Genomic DNA, 17,097 nt, shown 5'->3' with positions numbered 1-17,097 from the left:
CCCATTTGCACATACCCTCTGTGACGGAGTCAGATGGTTTGAAAAAGCATGCTCTTCCTTCTTGCCTGGGGTTTCTCCCATAAGCTCCTCCTTTCTTTGAGTTTTTCAAAATAATTTTTTGTGACGGGTGTATTTTCTTGTGGGAAAGTAGACAGACCCCAGAGGAGGGCACTAAAGAAGGGCCTGGCTTGACCTTCCAAAGGTGGAACATGTGTCTTATTACTGGGCATTTGGAAAGTCTCTAGGGTTGTAACTCGGGAACAGTGAGCTTCTTACTCCTTTAAGAAGCAGGACAGTACAGTCCCCACCTAGTGTTTTTTCAGTTTTTTGTTTGTTTGTTTTTGAGATAGGGTCTCACTCTGTCACCCAGGATGAAGTCCAGTGGCACAATCATAGCTCACTATAACCTCCAACACCTGGGTTCAGGCAATACTACTGCCTCAGCTTCTCAAGTAGATAGGATGACAGGTGCACACAACCATACCTGGCTAATTTATTTATTTATTTATTTTGTGTGTGTGTGTGTGTGTGTGTGTGTGTGTGTAGACACAAGTTCTTTCTAGGTTGGCCAGGCTGGTCTCAAACTCCTGGGCTCAAGTGATCCTCCTGCCTCAGCCTCCTAAAGCGCTGGGATTACGATGTGAGCCATTGTGCCTGGCCTAACTTAGTGCTTTTGACGGAGTGGAAGGGGAAGCAGAAGCTACTAGTGTGCGTTGATATACAGGACCCTGCAGTCCCCTTCTTCCCAACCTGCTGCACAGAACCAGACAGACAGGGCCCTGGGCTCTGATCAGACTCTTTTTATTGTTTTGTTTTTTATAAACAAGTCTCAGGTGGAAAGAGAAAGAAAGGGAGGAGCTAGCTCTCTGCCTTCTCAGCCAATTGAAATCGTGGAAACCAATGGGCTTCAGCTAGCCCCACTCATCACTGCTGGGAGGGAAAAGACATCCTACTCCCCTTCCCCGTGGCACTCATGATATTCTCAATGCCCCAACAAGGGTCATCTTGGTTCCTAGGGAGAGAGACAGAGAGATGCTGTTTTGTAAAACCCTGACCCGGGGCAAACAAGTCCAGGAAGGGCTCAGGCTTTCTCTCTCCTAACCCAGTTCTCCTACGGTGAGCCCAGGCTCCTCTATTATGTGTCATCTTGTCCTCGCCCCTTGTCATTTCTTTTGTTTTGTTTTGTTTGTCTGTTTGTTTGTTTGAGACAGAGTCTCACTCTGTCGCCCAGACTGGAGAGCAGTGGTGTGATCATGGCTCACTGCAGCCTTGACCTCCCAGGCTCAAGCCATCCTCCCACCTCAAGCCCCCTGAGTAGCTGGGACTACAGGAGCACACCACCACGCCCAGCTAATTTTGTATTTTTTGTAGAGATGGGATTTTACCATATTGCCCAGGCTAGTCTCAAACTCCTGAGCTCAAGGGATCCGCCCATCTCGGTCTCCCAAAGTGCTGGGATTACAGGCATGAGCCACCACGCTCAGTCCCCTTGTCACTTCTACAGGATTCCTCCCTCCCCCTCACCCTCTGGATCCCCTCCTTTTGACACTCCTCCACAAGCCCTTGCCCACCTTCCTGTTTTCCATTACCCCTTGGTCCACCCTTCCCTAGTCCTCTGCCCTCATTTTTCTGCAATCTATGGCCCCTACCTCTCGGCGTTTCTGTCTTGGCCTTTGGCTCTGGCTCCGGCTCTGACTCCGGCTCCGGCCAGGGCCCCGGGAGCCCCTAGAACTGCTGGAGCCCCTGGAAGAGTTGCTGCCGGCCGTGGAACATGTGCTGGTGCCCTGGCCCCGGGACAGGAAGCTTGGTCTGCTGTATGGGAGCCAGGCCTCTTCTGCAGCACAAGAGGGAAGGGTAGCCAGGTGCAGGCAGGAAGCAGAACTTCCCTGTCACCCACCCTGCCACCCTGACCACAAGCTCAGCTCTGGAAGAAGATGAAGGGCAGGCACAGGGCTCAGCCAGCCTGGGGCTGAGGAGCAGCAGAGTGACCGGCACATGGCCTTGACATCACGGGTGCTCAGAACGCTGCGGGGGAGCTCCCAATCAGAGGGAGCCTTGTGGGGAGCGGGGACAGAGCACCTAGAGCCCAGTCCTCTCATCTGGGCTTCCATCCTGGGAATGAACACAACTTGGGACTTCAGGGGATTGTGCTCAGAGAGTTAGAGAGACAGGGGAGTTTGATGTGGATCAAATGCATGAACCTAACTAAAGGGAGGGCTGAGCTGGTCTACTGTCAGCCCCCAGTCCCAAAGCCCACAGTCTCCTGTGGCAGCAGCCCTCCTGCCTGCCCTGGCCCTGCTTACCATCTGGGTGGAGCCCCCGCTGGGCGGCCAGGGGCACGGCCTGGACCGCTTTCCTCTCCCCACTGCGCTCCCGCTCCAGGGAGGACATGCTGCCTGCTGCCCTCAGCTCTAGGGCCCAGCTCGCCTCTTCCTCTGGCGGTGGCAAGGGTGGTGGGGGCAAGTCTGGGGAGGGAGCTGTTTTCAGCGGAGCCTCCTGCCACTCCTGTCACTAATCTTTCTCTCACCTGCATTCCCTGGCACCAGGAGGCTGCCAATGAACAGCCCAAGATTGGGGTTCACCTGTTCCCTCCTCCAGCCCCCAGAGTGCACCCTTGGTTTCTTGCCTATCCCCCCACCACTGCTGTCACCATCTCCCAGGTGCATCCCCCCTCACCCCCAGGACTGTTCTCCCTCCTGTAGGGAAGAGCCTTGGGTTTCTTCCGGAATCGAGCACGGGGTCCTTGAAGTGGGGGAGTCATCTCCCCATTCCCCTGCCAGGTTCTGCCTGCAGTGTTAGGAGACGGGAAGAGGAATGGGTAAGGGCAAAAATCAGGAAAAAGCCCTAAGGGTGAAGGGGAAGCAAGCACTGGAGGGAGCCGGGGGGCAAAAGGAGGTTGTAGAGACTTACCTGGGGCACTGCTGGCTGTGCTAGGGGCAGGACTGGGGCTGAGGTGGGGTGAGGCTGCAGGGCCAGCACCCAAGCCAGCAGGCCTCCCTTCACGGATGCCCAGCATGGGCTGGGATACACTGAGAGGGGAACTCGGCCCAAGGGGCACCCTCCTGCAATGACAGGAGGCCTCAGCCTCTGTTCCCTCCACAAAAACTGAATGCCTACTATGTGCCCAGCACTGTGCTAGACAATCAACCTAACAGATAAACAAGACACAACCCGTCCGCCCGTAAGTCCTCCCAAGCTAGAGAAGCATAAGGAGAGCCATATCTGAAATGTCTCAGGTAGAATGCTGACCACTCCAGCAAGAGCCAGTCTAATGGGCATGAGAGATCTTGTCAGCCTCCATATTCCTGCCCAAATTATACTTCCACCCTGACACAGCCCTGAGACCTCTGTACCCCAGATCCATCCACCCATCCATCCATCCACCCACCCAGTCATCTACTGAGTAGATACGTATAGAGGGCTTGCAATGAGTGAGGTACTATATACCTCCCTACCTGGGCATCTGATGGAGATGGGGCATGTCATTTGGGGGCTGGGGAGGGTCAGGAGGTGAGGGTGTAAGAGTGGCTGTGGACTGCTGTCCATAGGAAGGTGTGGGAGAGGGGGTTTCCCTTCGGGATGGAGTGACCAGGCACCCTCCACTGGAGCTGGGTTCCGTCAGATGACTTCTCTCAGGCATTGGCAGGCACCACTCCTCTGGCTCTGAGCTGGGATCAAAGAGGCAGGAGAGAAGGAAAGGGCTCAGCTGCTTCCATACCTTCCCGTTGGCCTTCCTGCTGCCCCCTCCCCTTCCTCCCCAGCAGCCCATGGTCTGGCCGCAGGTGTGTGGGCCTGGAAGCAGGGAGCATCCCTACCTGCCCTCCAGCTCCTCCTCCTGCCCTTCTAAGCAGCTCAGTTCACAAGAAGGAGGAGGTGGGGGCAGGGCTTCTGGCCAGTTCAGAGAGGGCATCTGCACAGGTTTCCCCAGAAGCTTCACTTTGCCTCCCTTGGCTCCTGAGGAGAATAGGATGGGGACACCCGGAGAACAGGCAGGAAAGAGCCAGAGATGAGACAGGTCAGAAGGAAGTGCCGGGCTAGGTGCCAGAGGGTCAGGGAGGAGGATCCTCTTTGGGGATACCCTGGTCAGGGCTAAACGGGGTTTCAGGAGTTGGAGTCATACCACTGTCCCCCTGGCTCCACTCTGGAGGAGCGTACTGGCTCCAGGGGCCCAGATCTCCTGAGGGATGTTGGGGGAAGCCCCCATGGAAGGTCTGCAGCTCCTCCCCCGCTGGGTCAATGGTGCTATAGACAGGACCCTCGCCAGGGGCGGCCGTGCCCCTGGCCGTCTGAGCTAGATACAGGGAGATTCCTGCTTCTGCAGAGAAGAAAGAGGGAGGCCCGGAAGCAGAGACAGAAACATAGAGGACAACAGATGGAAGACAAAGGGAAATCCCACGGGATCAACTTCTTCCCCCACACAAGCCTTACATCCTAAACCAGGGTGGAGGTAGGTCAGAGAGGCTTCCCCAGCTCACATCCTCCCCAGGGACTGACCAACCTCAGAGAGACCGGGCTCCCGGGCGCCCTTCGGTTTGCCCCAGTAGGTCGGGAGAAGTGCGCTGAAGCCAGGTGAGGGAATGAGAACTCCTCACCGTTGTAATATCTGTCGTCCGGGTCAGGATTGCTAGGGCAGCAGCTTCCCCTGGGTTCCTGGGCCGAGGGGCTTCGAGATGGGTGGGGCCACGAATCTGCCAGCCATGAGTAGGGGGCGGGGCCAAGGCCCATGGGTGGCCTGAGGGAGAGCAGGTGAGCGTTGGGGACGGAGAGCCTGAAGAGGCCAGCAAAGGAAAGGGAGGTGGCGATATTCGGGAGTCTCAGGACAGTGGCGGTGGTGTTGGGGTGGGAGGTGGCCATGCTCCCTCCACCTGGGGCGGCAGCGGGGCGGAAGAAGAGTGGCCTGTCGGTGGAGGTCATCCTGAGGAAATGGGCTAAGAGAATTACCTGGAACTGGCTCCAGAGAGGCCCTCTGAGTGCGGGAAGGACACTGGGGAAAATGAGGGGGCGAATGAGTGAGAGAAGGGCCCGTCCTGGGGGGGTCTGAACCCCACTGGGGCAGAGATGGCTTACCTGCCGGTGTGTAGGCAAAAGAGGCTTGCAGAAAGGAACCCGTGGGAGAAAGAAGAGGTGAAATGAGGAGAAGGGTCAGAAATACCCCTATACTTGTCCACTCCTCGGCCCTGGTCCCAGTTCCACCACTCAGGCTGCACCCTGGACCCATTTCATCAGAATTTCTCGGGGGTGGGACTCAGGTGTCGGTATTTTTCTCAAGCCCCTCAAGTGATTCCTATGTGTAGCCAACCAAGATTGAAAACCACTGACCTCAAACACCTCAGAATCTCTCCAGAGACGTCCCTTACTAGGAAGTAGCAGAACTCGGGTCGCCTTCTTTCAGCGGGCCCCGCCTTTCCATCCAGACCCCGCCACACAATTTACTGCCTGGGATCCTGGCCACACCCCCTCCTGCCAGGCCCCGCCCCCCGCCCTTTGAGTGGGCTTTCCGTCCTCGAACTTGCCCCTTCTTTATGGAGATGGTTGCAAAGCCTGGCCTCCTCGCGGCGTCTTTGGGGCAAACGTCATCCAGATCCCGCCCCGTCTTGTCCCGCAGCCCTCCCTAGTCCTGGCAGCTCCTCGAGCCGCCCCACGTATCCCGCCCCTACCCAAGAGGCTGAACTCCAGGTGTGACCCCTTCCTCCCGACCCGGTCCTCACTCGCCAGCGGCTAAGCCCCTGCCCCTCCCCATGGCCCGCCTGGCTCCCTCCCGGATCCGTCCGCTCCGAGGCCGGGCGCTCACCCGTGTAGTGGCTGAGCTCTTTGCGCTGTTTCCGGCGCCAGTAGAGGGCGGCGCAGAGCCCGAGAAGCAGCGCTCCGCAGGCTGCGCCGCTGCCCGCGAGGAAGGCGGGCTCCCGCAGCACCCTCGCCAGCCGCACCGCCAGCCCCGCGCCCACCTCCAGCCCGGGCTCCAGGTCCGGCGGGGACGCTGTGGGGGTCAGAGAAGTGAGGGGAGGAGGGGCCCGAAACCCTGGAACTGGGAAAGGGTCATTCCCGACCCGGCAGGCACAGCTACCCCAGCGGGTGGCTTGCCCCGCCCCCGCCAAGATCCCCAGCACTGCCCTCGGGTGGACTCACGCAGCTGCACCAGCACTGGGGCACTGGGCACGCCCACGCCTGCGCTGGTGGCCGCCGCGACCAGGGTTCGATAGAGGAGACCGGGCACCAGTCCTCGGAGCATTGCGGAGCGTGCCCAGCCTGCTGCAGATCGATTGAGGTGAAAGCGGCTCTCATTGCCCAGGCACCAGATCTAGGGAGGCCGAGTCCCGGATTTAGAGTCAGAAATGGGATTCTTAGCCTCACCGGGAAACTTAAGGCTCCAAATGGTAGAGAAGCCTTATACAGATGTAATTCAACCTGGAAACAACACTTGGAAACCTCTCTCTTCTCCCATAAACTCATCCCCAACCCTAAAGCCAAACCTATAATAGATTTCCTCCACCCTAATTCTAGCCACTAGATCCTCCCTCTCCCTCCCGGCCCGGCCCTCCCATCCAGTCCCTCTCAATCCCTCTACCTGGTATTCCGTGATGACCCCATTTTGCTGGGAGGGGAGTGGAGGTTCCCAGGACACAGTGATACTGCTGTTGCCATCACCCCCCAAGGCCACCGCCACTCCCTGTGGGGGGCCACTGGGGGCTGGGCCAGAGTGGAGCATGGTGAGAAGGACACAAATAGTCATTGCAAGCTGCCCCTCCTGCCCCAACATTCCCCCTCCCTGTTCTAACATCTTAGGGAACTGAGAGCCATTCCTCCTTCCCACCCACTCACCCTGCTCTCCTCCTGCAAATTTTCATCCCCCCTCCACCTCCACCCCCACCCCTTCTTCCCTCTTGTCCATCCATCTGTTCGGTGGCCCTCCTTACCCTCCTCAGGAATGCTCCTGGTCACAGAGAGGCTTTCAGCCCCCAGCCCCTCCTGGCCTTGGGCTTGCACCTTGATCTGGATTTGGGTCCCTGGAGGGAGTCCTCTTAGCACAGTACTTTGCTGGCTTGGGGACTGTAGGTCCAACATTGTCCAGCTTCCTCCCTCAGGGCCTGCTACCCTCCAAGACACCTGGAAACCTTGCACCAGCTGGACTGGGCCATCCACCTGTGGGAGACAGGACAAGGCACACCAGAGGGGGAGGCTGGGGCCATACAGGCCCTCCAGGCCGTCCAGGCCCAGCCCCTCCTCCCACTCATGCCGCCTTCCCCAGCCACTCACCTCCCACTTTCCCATACTCACTCTTGGAGGCCCTCATGTGCCTCATAATCATCCCCACCCTGAATCTCCTCCCCATACCACACTCACAGTCCAGGACACCTGCAGGGTCCGGGGTCCCAGGACTATGGGCTCCTGCAGGCGCACAGCCACTTCTGCCAGTCCCTGCTGGCCTCTCCATGGGTCCTCCACTGGCCTAGAGGGGCTGCTATCTGTTGACCAAAGAACCCACTCAGCAGAGGCCACCAGGGACAGGGAGATAGGGCTGAGAGTGTGCTCGTGTCCTACCTCTGCCCTGCTCCACTTAGTACTCCAGAGCACACCCCATGGTCAGGAGGGGACTGGTCCGGAAAATAGCTTCCAGACGTGGGCCTCGGTGTCCAGCTAGCATAATTACACATGCATCCTTTAAAGCCCTCAGTTCCTCATCTCTAAGATGAAGATGGCCCCTCCATGGTCCCTTCTAGTCTTAATAATCTATATTATTATCTATAGGTAAAAGGCTCAGAAGTCAGAAGCTGCCAAAATGAATGACTACCTCTCTCCCTTTCCTTCTTCCCTCCTCCCCTCTCCCTGCCTTCCTCCTCCCTTGTCTCTTCTGTGAGAGGCAAACATGATCTCCTATTCCAGGCGGGGCCACCAGTATAGACCTGGCATAGCAGGAAAGAACTGTATGAACTGCCATGGTGTCATGGTTTTGGGGGAGAGGGTTGCTTTATGATGTTACATTTCATGCTCATGAGCCCAGGGACTCTGACCTTACCCTGTGTACGGACAGGCTCAGAGACGGGGCTGGGCTCACTGAGGCCCCAGGCTCCCACTGCTCGAACCAGAAACAGGTAGATGGTATTGGGCTGCAGACCGCTGACTGTGTGTGTCTCCAGCTGCACGCCATCTGCCACAGTACGCCACGTGTTGCCAGCTGCTGGGCTACAACAAGAAGGAGATGACAGGGTTGTCTAAGCCAGGAACTCCCAACCTGCCTACTCCATCTCATCCACTCTCTATGAACCACCATTATGTCTTCCCCTTGCAAGAGGGTACTGGAGAATCCCGCCTCACAATAGCAAAGACCCTAAGGGCATAGGATCCCCTCCTTTTAACTCTCCAGATTTGCATTCAAAACTTTCTCCATACCTGAAGGCCTCTATCACATAAGACGTGACTGCAGCCCCAGTCTGTGGGTTGGGCTTCCAGGTCAGGGTAATGCTGTTCTTGGTGATCTCAGTGACCACTGGCTGAGAGGGAGCCCCCGGAGGGGAACTGGGTTCTGTAGGGGGGTCTGGTGATACTCCCCAGTCTTCTGCAGTGGGAGATAATCTTTAAGTAGAAAGATAGGGAAAGGATAATCCTAGTGTAACCTGTCTCCTTCCCAGGGGAGCTATGGAGCTCTGAGCTGTGGTGATGGTCAGAGTGGGCTATAGTATATGAACCCCTACTCACATCTGCCTCCCATGGGTACCACTACTGTCCTTCTCATCCTCACCACCGTAACCATGGCATTTGTGACATAAAGTTAATCCCAGAGTTTGAGGAGGTATTGACTACCTGTTGAAGCAGGTTTGGAGGAAGGTATTATCAAAATAAGGGAAGAAAGAAAAAACTCACCCCGCATCTTAACCCAGCCACTCCACGTGGCTTCCCCTATGGAACTCTTGGCCACGCAGCTGTAGAAGCCCATGTCCATCTCCTGTAAGAGAGGGCAGAGCACTGGCAAACTGAGAGTGGAGCAAGATCCAGTGAGGGGGGTGGAGGCGGGTAGCAGAAGGATGGGAAGATGTTGGACACTAGGTGCTCTGAGGGAACAGAGGTGTAAAGATGGGGCTACAGGCCCAGTGAGTACTTATGTGTGTAAGGAACGTGGAGCAGATAGCCATTCTCAGCTACTAGGGCCCCAGGGGTGACACTCACCTGCACATTGGCGATGTACAGGGTACCGTTGGCCATTGTCTTGAACTGGAGGTCATCCCCCTGCAGCCACTGCCCATCCTTCTTCCATCGGACACTGGGTTGAGGGTTCCCAGTCACTCTGCATGGCAGCCACACGGAGGAGCCAAGCACCAGCGTCTGATTGGCTGGTCCCTGGAGGATGACAGGAGGCAGCCCATCCAAAGAGGCTGAGAGAGGAAGAACGTGTGCACCTCAGGGGAGGAGCTTAGGGCCCCGCGGCCAGCCCCTTGTCCTCATTCTCTGCTCCTTCACCCTCCCTACCCCAGCCCCTGAAACTTCCGGTGATCAGAGGGGGCTTTGATAATCATCTGAAGTCTCTGCCCAGGACCAGCCATTATTAGTGGCTTCTGCTGCTGGTTTCCAAACTTCAAGGTCATGCCTCTGGAACACACCTCTCCTCTTGCAGACATAGTATATAGACTCCAAGAGAAACACATCACTTTAGGCCATTATTTCCTCCCAAGCCATGGATCCAGTCCTATCTCCATGGGCACGTACCTCCTTTTATCTCCAGCAGGGCCTTGGCCAGGATGCTGCCAGCCACACTGACAGCCTGGCACACGTAGTACCCAGCATCCCCACGCTGCACCGCGGTGATGTTAAGTTGGCCTCTTGGAGACACTGAGAAGCGCCCCTTCAGCTGAAGTGACTGACTGGGGAAAAGCAGGACCTGGGGACAGAGCAAGGAACCAGGGTAGGGAATGAGCAGGCAGCTGGGCAGGGAGAGGTCCCCATTCCTGTCAATCTCAAAATTCAGAGAATTCCTATGATTCTAGTTCATTGTCTGTCTCCAGCAGTGATGTGAACTTGGGCAAAGTAGTTAAATGTATTCACAAAAACATCAGGGAATTTTATTAGACAATTTCAGAGTCTACTTCCCAGCTCCGTGACTTACTAGTGGGGAAACCCTGAACAAGCTGTTTAACCTGCCTGAGCCCCAATTTCCCAAATTTGACTCCTAGAGGATAGTTATAAAGATCACATGAAATAATCATATGAAAGTCTTCTAACACGTTGTGGTAAACACATTCCTCTTCTTCCTGCTTGAACAGTTTCCATTCCATAGATCCATGGAAGATAATCCATTAGATTAGACAGGGAAGCAGGTTTGGGTCTCAGGACAAAGGGCACCATGCTGAGACCCTGGGTAATACCTGCTTCACCCCTACTAACCATCACCCTTTTTATTCATGTGAGAATCTAATTAGAATTCAGCAGTCCCTGGTGCTAGAAAAGATGTTAGAAAATTGTGGCTGTCGATTTGGAATGAGGTAGCAGGTTGCCTTGTTTTCCAACAGAGTGGAGCTCATCATACTTATTTTATCTTACTGACCCTGTTTCCAGTAGCAAAATTCCTACCCTTCCTTTAGAGAGAGTTATTTATGTGGTAACTTCAGTTAATGTTCATTCTGCTTCTGGATTTTGAGATTTGTTTGCAAGGTTCAAAAGGGATGACTGAGCTCTCCTTTGTGAAAGTCCCTTGTGGCTCTTATAAATGGAAGAGCGAGTACTTTTCTACCCTGAGCAGCTTTGGTTCAATACTGTTTCCAGAGCAGTGTGTTATGTCCAAAGCCAAAGCCCAAGGGGTCTAAAGGAGGAGAGATAAACTGAATTTGTTACATCCTCAGGAAAGCCTTGCCCAAAACAGAAAGATTCTCTAAGAAACTACCATCCAGGACTGTTCTCCACCATCTAAATGTATTATTATCATTTATTAAAAAGTGTCCCAATGTGTTCCAGGCCTTTTATATTCATTATCTTACTTAATCCTCTCAAATAACCTGCAAGGGTTTCTGGGGGCTCCCAAAGATAAAACAGAAGCCCCAGAGAGAAGTTTGCAGAATGTAGAGGGAGGGAGGCTGAGCCGCAGAGGAAGTCTGTTGGGAAGCTCCTTGGAGATGGCCACCCACCTGACTCCCCTCCTTCTGCCAGAAGATGGCAGGTGGGGGGTTTCCTTTGGTCTCGCACTGGAAAGCCACGCTCTCTCCAGGAGCTGCCATCTGGTCCTTGGGCTGGGTCACCAACTGGGGTGGGACTGGGAAGGGCAGGTGAGAAAAAGGAACAGGTAGTCAGAGGCACTAAGAAAGGAGACTGCAGGAACAGGAGAGAGAAGCTCCAGCTTAGCTCAAGTGTACAGGAGCAGATATCCATCTCTTCCTCCCGGCCTGTTTAGTGTTCTCCTCCTCCCACTCCTTGCAGAAGTCTCAGGTGTCCCATCCACATGCCCTTCTCTGCCCTTTCTCCCTCAGTCTCCTGCCAACCATCCTCCTTCTCCCCTCCTACCATTCCTGCTGCAGGCAGTCCCAAGTACAGCCCTCACCGTGAACACTGAGGGAGCCAGATGCTTCAGCGCGGCCCACACTGTTCTCCGCCACACAGGTGTACGTTCCCTCATCTTCGGCACTCACATGCCCAATCCAAAGGCTGTGGTCACTCCGGATCTCATACCTGCTCCACTCCCCACCCCAGGCTGGGTTGGCCACAGCTACAGACCCTTTCTCTCTCCCCCAGGACAGACACCAGGGTCAAGGTACATAAAGACAGGCAGGACCCAGCAGGGACAGAAGCTGGTTACCCATGGACCCATCAATGGAGGTGGGGACTGGATAGGACTGGGGCCACAGGCTCTAGGGAACAGACTTCTCTGTGTTCTCAAGTGAGAATGTGCCTGTCTTCCGGTTTTCTAGGGCAGAATAGTCTCTTGATCAGGTTGGGTCTTCCTACAGGCAGAAGGGGGCCTCTCACCTGCCTGTGGGCAGTTCCCCATCCTCCTTGCGCCAGCGTAGACGAGGTGGGGGATCCCCCTTCACCTCACATAGGAAAGTCACAGGGGCATCAGCCAGGACCACCTGATTCACTGGTCTGCGCAGGAATGAGGGACGCTCTATGGAGTGGTAGTGAGTGAACAGTCAGGGTGTCTGCACGGCTACTTACTCTGCAGGCTACCTGTTCCCATAATGTCAAAATTCCCTGTGCCTACCCAGTACCATGACTTCAGCTGCCGCACTCTCCCTTTCTCCCGCCATGTTGGAGGCTACGCACACATACATGCCTGCATCGCTCTTGAGTGTATGTGACATCATCAGCTTCCCTCCACGGATCTGCAGAGCAATAATGGTAACTTTGGTCCATTTCAGCTATCACAGCATATATATATATGGTGAATATATGTGTATATACATATGTATAAAGTGTATTTGATCCTCACAGCAAGCTGATAAAGGAGACCAAGGAAGTTGACCCACATATCAAATGGGAAGTTCCTGGGGCATCATGCCCCCCCCCCCTTTTTTGTACCAATTCCATCTTCCTTATCCCTCACTGTATAGCTGACTCTTAGTCTCTGGTTAGCTAATGCCCTGATCTCAATCTCCAGCCTTGTCACCTCCCTACCCTATGTCCCCTCCCTTGTTGGGGTCTCCAATCATAATCCCGCCCTCACCGTGATCCTTCCTTCCTCTTCCTTGAGTCTTGCACCGTCCTTCCTCCAGGACACGGAAGGCTCCGGGTGGCCGCGGGGGGGCACGCATTCCAGTACTGCTGGCTCCCCCACTGCCACCACCACGTTTCCAGGAGACTGCCGGAAATCATCACGGAGGACTGGGCGGGGCGGGGGATGGGGGAAAATAAGCAGGGTGTGGAGTGACATTACTGGCTGAGGACACAGGGAAAGTGTTGTCTTGGGAAGGGGTTGATCGCTGCAGACTGGAATTCGTTCCCAGGTGAGAAAATATCAGCCTGGAGTCAGATCCACTTCCTTCTCTGGCCGTGGTGTGGCCATTAGAGATCAAAGGTCGCGGTCCCAAAGAAGGATGCTGAGTGGGCTGAAGTCCTTTGGGGCTGGTTCTGGGTCTGATTGCCCAGTGCCCTCCCGCCTACCCCAGGCTCTGGAAGCAACCAGCTGACGGTCAACTGACTCTCACCTGCCACTTCCAGCGAGGCGTTTCTGCTCGCTGCTGCCCCCAGGTAGTTGCGAGCCACGCAAGTGTAGACACCTTCGTCCGGCCGCGCGCGGCGCCCGTGCACGATGCGCGGGAAGAAGAGGGCGCCGCTGGGCAGCAGCAGGCGGTGCGCACGCGGATCCTCTCGCACAGTGGCCACACGCGCCCCGTTCTTGTACCACTCAATGTTGGGTCGGGGTCGGCCTTCAGCGCGGCAGGGCAACGTGGCGGGCTCGCCTCGGGAGACCAGCAGATCTGGCGGCTGCTCCACGATGCGGGGCATAGCGTCCTCCGGTCCTACCCTTGACCCTGGGACAGGGGGTGGCGCAGAGCGTTCAGACAGGGAAATTGTGGGGAGAGATTGAGGCTCCAGAGGGAAAGAGAATCCTCTGGTCGTTCCATCTCCTATGCTTCTCTGCTGGAGCTCAGTCCCCACCTGCCTACCCTCTCCCTCTGCGGGATCCAATATGTCCTTATTGGCAGACGTTCCGCGTTCCTCGTCTCAAAGGAAGATGCCTACAGACAGGCCGGTTAGTAGAGGAATCGGGACACAAACTTCTAGGCCGGCTTTCCGGACCACCTAGAGACCTCCGTCTCCTCTCCTGCCAAGTTTAAGCGGGAGTGGCTGAACCACGCTTGGCGAGTAGACCGCTCCCTCGCCTCCTGCCCAGTGGTTTCCATCTCCACCTGCGCTGGTTCACGGATCGTCCTTGCTCAGTGAAAGACCATAAACCGTGCACTGGAGCCAACAATTTGTTCTTGACTTCTGCAAGGTCCCGGCTCAGTGAAATTGGGAATGTGGACTGGCTTGGGATCCCTTATGAAACGCAAGACGGGAGTGACAGGGCCGGGCCTAGAAGGGCTTGTCAACCTGGATTCTATGAATCGGCACAGAGTCCTTCTTACTGACACCCCGGATAATCACGCTTCATTTCAAGGGTCCTGTGAAGTCACAGGAATTGAAGGCAAATAGCAGTAGGAATGTTAGTAAGGCTCCTTTTCCTGAGAGGTGCATAGTTTCCAATAGATTATTCTACTGATTGATGTTCCTCCACTTCCTCTGTTCACTCCGATCAGTTCATCCACATATTCTGTCCTACCTGTCACTTGGCCTGCAGACTTTGGCCTGTTTCGCCTTCTGCAGCACGGTTAGGATCCCGGAGCCTGTTATACTCCGGCACTCTCAGCCCCTAGTCCAGCCAACAAAAGTGGATTTGTAACCCGTGGCGGCCAGTAGGTGCCACTGCAGCCTTGAATAACCCGCTGTAAAATAACCAGGGACCACTTCAAGCATCTGTTCTGCCCCCTGCCCCCTCCCCCTGCCCCCGCCCCTCCTACCCTGTTCCAAAATCTGCAGGAACCTCCCGCTTCCAGCCCGCCTGTGAGATTGGGTTTCATTTCCTGCCCCTCCTCTTAGAAGTTCTGTTGTAGACAAAGCTGGACAGGCTGACCCGTGCTGGCGCTGTTCTGAGTTTATTTTAATTGCCTGGAGTCAAGAAGATCGATTTCTGTCCCACTTGGGAGAGTAATTTTCTCCATCTCCTCCCTTCCAAATGGAAATCTCTGCTTTTCACCCTTCTCTTCTCCTCCATCTCCTCCCATTCCCAATTTTGGAACACCCCGTGGTGAGCAACAATGGAGTGATTGAGAGCAAGTGTTGCTGTTGAACCAACCAGGGCTGGAATCTCAGACTTTGACGCTTCCTAGCTGTAAGAACTTGGGCAAATTATTTAACTTCTCTCAGTCTCAGTTTCTTTATTTGTGATGTGGGAGCAGTGATAGGGTTGCTCTAAGACCATAATGTATGTAAAGCCCTTGGGGGATAAACGTCACTACTCTGCCATTATTTAAGGGCTTGTGTTCCCAGCATATGCACCTTATCTTGGCTCCTACAGTCTCTACCTGAATCAAATTCTACCAGGCCCCAATATTCTTTTTTCCCCTTGGTATAGCCCTCAGGTGTAATGGAAATGGACTGATCTGTTATCGCTAGGTTTTGCTTCATGCTGCTTTTGTGACGATTAGGGCACTATTCACTCTATAAAGCATTTTCTCAGCGGCAAAATGTGTCTGTCAACACCTTCCTTGCATACCTAAGTTTCGAGCTTAGATGAGACAAAGTATGGTGAAAACACTGTGTAAACGCGCTAGGTGAGCAGAAGAGGGACTCTGCGGGGTGCCAGCGAGAAGGGATCTGTGCTTAACCTCCTGGGAATCTAGGAGGGTCAAGAGGTTGGAGAATCGGGCTCCTCCCCCATCGTCTTTCTCCCCAATCCTTCTATACGGACCACACCCTTCTGGTCGGCCTTTTCCCCCTAATTCCTGTAGACACAGCTGCAGGCGCCCTTTCCCTGGAATTTCCCCCTCTACCCTTCCGGGTCTCAGGAGATGCTTCGACTGCAGCCTAATGAATAGCTAATGGCCATGCTAATGAGGCTCTGGGGCTCCTCCCTCAGCACCTGATGTGCCCCACACATAAACACACACATATTGCCAGGGTCTCCTTTCTCTCCACCTTCGAGTCTCCAGCACAGTGCTCGTCACTAGACTCGAGTGGGTCGAGGCAGAGGGACGGGGACCGCGTGCACCTGGAGGGAACCACACGCGAAAGCGCCCGGTAAAGCGGGGGTTCCCGATGCGGCAGGCAGGGGGCGCGCTCCGGCCTCCCCGCAGGCTGGCGGCGGCCGGCTCCCGCAGCTTCCCCGCGGCGCTAGGGGAGAGCGCGCTGTCCCAGTCATTTATTAATCACCGTAATTAGCGGTAACGACCTCGCCGCCAGCTCCGCCCGCCCGCCACAGCTCTGCCGGGGTGGGCCGGCTGAGAGTCCCGCCGCTGAAAGACAAACTTCTAAGTTTCCTTAAAATGATCGCCGCCCCTAACCCCTCCGTAGCAAACACATCCAGCATTTTGGCTTCCTCTGGTCCTAAGTGAGTTCTTGGGAAACTTCGGGGTTCTGAAGACCAGCTGCCTGGGTGGGTCACCGAGTGACCTGGCTTGGCCGAGGCCGGCGGGAGACTGTGCCCCCTCCTCTGCCCTCCCTGCGCTGGGCCCGGGCCTTTCTTAGCTCGGACTTCCCTGCCCGTTACCAGCAACGGTTCTTCTCACCTGGGGTGGGCGTTGTAGGGGAAGGGAAGGAGGTGTAAAAAGACTCAGTAGCCATCTTCTCCCAAGCCCTCGACCTCCCGCGGGTACCCCCACTCAGGTGCTCGAAGTTCCAAATTATCCCTTAGACCCCACGACCCAGGGAGGCGCTGGGAGGCGCCGCTCAATCCTGGACCTCGGGATAGGAGCGCTTCTCCTTCCCTTCCACGCCGCCCTCTCACCTCATCCCCATCCCAGGATCCCATATCCCCAAGAGGCAGGATCTCACCGTTGAGAGAGGGATCGCCGGGAGGCAGCAGGGTGTGGTTAAGCGCCGCCAGCGAGGAGTTGAAGCCCAAGAGCAGCTCGCTGGAGTTGGAGATGTCCCCGGCCAGAGAGTCCGCGAACAAGTTCATCTGCAGCAGCGTTTTCAGCAGGTAGCGCAGCATGGCTCGACCCAGCTGGGATCGGGACTGGGGGCTGGTGGCCCAGCCCCTGGGTCTGAGACCCGTGGGCTGGGAGCCGTAAGCCCCTCCACAGCCTCTGCGCGCTGCGGCAGCCACGGTGCCGCTCTCCTGCCGGTGCGCCTGGGTACGGTCGGTGCCTCTTCGTGCCCTCCTCCTTCCCTCGTCCTTCTCTCCACCCCCTAGTGCCGGAGTCCCCTGGGAGCTGGGCAGGCGGAAAGCAGGTGCCATGCCGATCACGGCGTAATTAAGGGATTAATCCGCCTCCCTCCACCCTCCCACCCTTACCTCTACAGTCACTATCCGAGCAGGAGACACGAGTAGCGTAGCGCGCGAGTTGGAGTCCCCGCCCCGCACCCCAAGCCCAGAGTTCCGTTCTGGACGCGGCGAGAGATTTTCCCTTTCTCAAA

At 55.9% G+C, this 17,097-nt stretch overlaps 1 protein-coding gene across 7 annotated transcripts; it reads right to left on the bottom strand.

Moving 5' to 3' along the window:
• Positions 1-785: 785 nt before the first annotated feature.
• ROBO3 (roundabout guidance receptor 3) lies at positions 786-16,752 on the bottom strand. 7 transcript variants are annotated; one of them, XM_003819932.5, is made up of 28 exons: positions 16,513-16,752; positions 13,125-13,451; positions 12,644-12,801; positions 12,182-12,302; positions 11,947-12,085; positions 11,522-11,649; positions 11,112-11,236; positions 9,700-9,871; positions 9,163-9,368; positions 8,860-8,941; positions 8,389-8,554; positions 8,015-8,181; positions 7,342-7,463; positions 6,915-7,140; positions 6,566-6,687; positions 6,127-6,298; positions 5,792-5,977; positions 5,068-5,091; positions 4,942-4,984; positions 4,593-4,732; positions 4,121-4,315; positions 3,816-3,954; positions 3,456-3,668; positions 2,911-3,062; positions 2,677-2,787; positions 2,304-2,465; positions 1,650-1,834; positions 786-1,012 (listed from the first exon to the last, which is right to left on the bottom strand). In XM_003819932.5, the coding sequence occupies exons 1-28, from the start codon at positions 16,670-16,672 to the stop codon at positions 1,001-1,003; spliced, it is 4,155 nt and encodes a 1,384-aa protein (XP_003819980.4). In that variant the 5' UTR covers positions 16,673-16,752; the 3' UTR covers positions 786-1,000. The 7 variants fall into 7 exon arrangements, with proteins under 7 accessions (XP_003819980.4, XP_034789842.1, XP_063464365.1 ...); XM_034933951.3 differs by lacking the exons at positions 5,792-5,977; positions 6,127-6,298; positions 6,566-6,687; ... (12 more) ...; positions 13,125-13,451; positions 16,513-16,752 and adding an exon at positions 5,320-5,611; XM_063608295.1 differs by lacking the exons at positions 5,792-5,977; positions 6,127-6,298; positions 6,566-6,687; ... (12 more) ...; positions 13,125-13,451; positions 16,513-16,752 and adding an exon at positions 5,320-5,612 and having other exon boundaries at positions 4,593-4,984.
• Positions 16,753-17,097: the final 345 nt, after the last annotated feature.

Source organism: Pan paniscus, chromosome 9 (assembly GCF_029289425.2).
Source record: "Pan paniscus chromosome 9, NHGRI_mPanPan1-v2.0_pri, whole genome shotgun sequence".
Classification (NCBI taxonomy): Eukaryota; Metazoa; Chordata; class Mammalia; order Primates; family Hominidae; genus Pan; species Pan paniscus.
The sequence above is the reverse complement of the archived record's forward strand: the minus strand, read 5'-3'. Positions and strand labels throughout refer to the sequence as shown.

Bases quoted from the DNA above. Each gene is read 5' to 3' on its own strand.
- ROBO3 (XM_003819932.5), bottom strand. From the start codon at position 16,672: ATGCTGCGCTACCTGCTGAAAACGCTGCTGCAGATGAACTTGTTCGCG. The intron at 6,299-6,565 runs GTAGAGGGATTG...CGGCCTCCCTAG, and splicing joins GGGTCATCACGGAATACCAG to ATCTGGTGCCTGGGCAATGA. The intron at 2,788-2,910 runs GTAAGTCTCTAC...CTAACACTGCAG, and splicing joins CACAGCCAGCAGTGCCCCAG to GCAGAACCTGGCAGGGGAAT.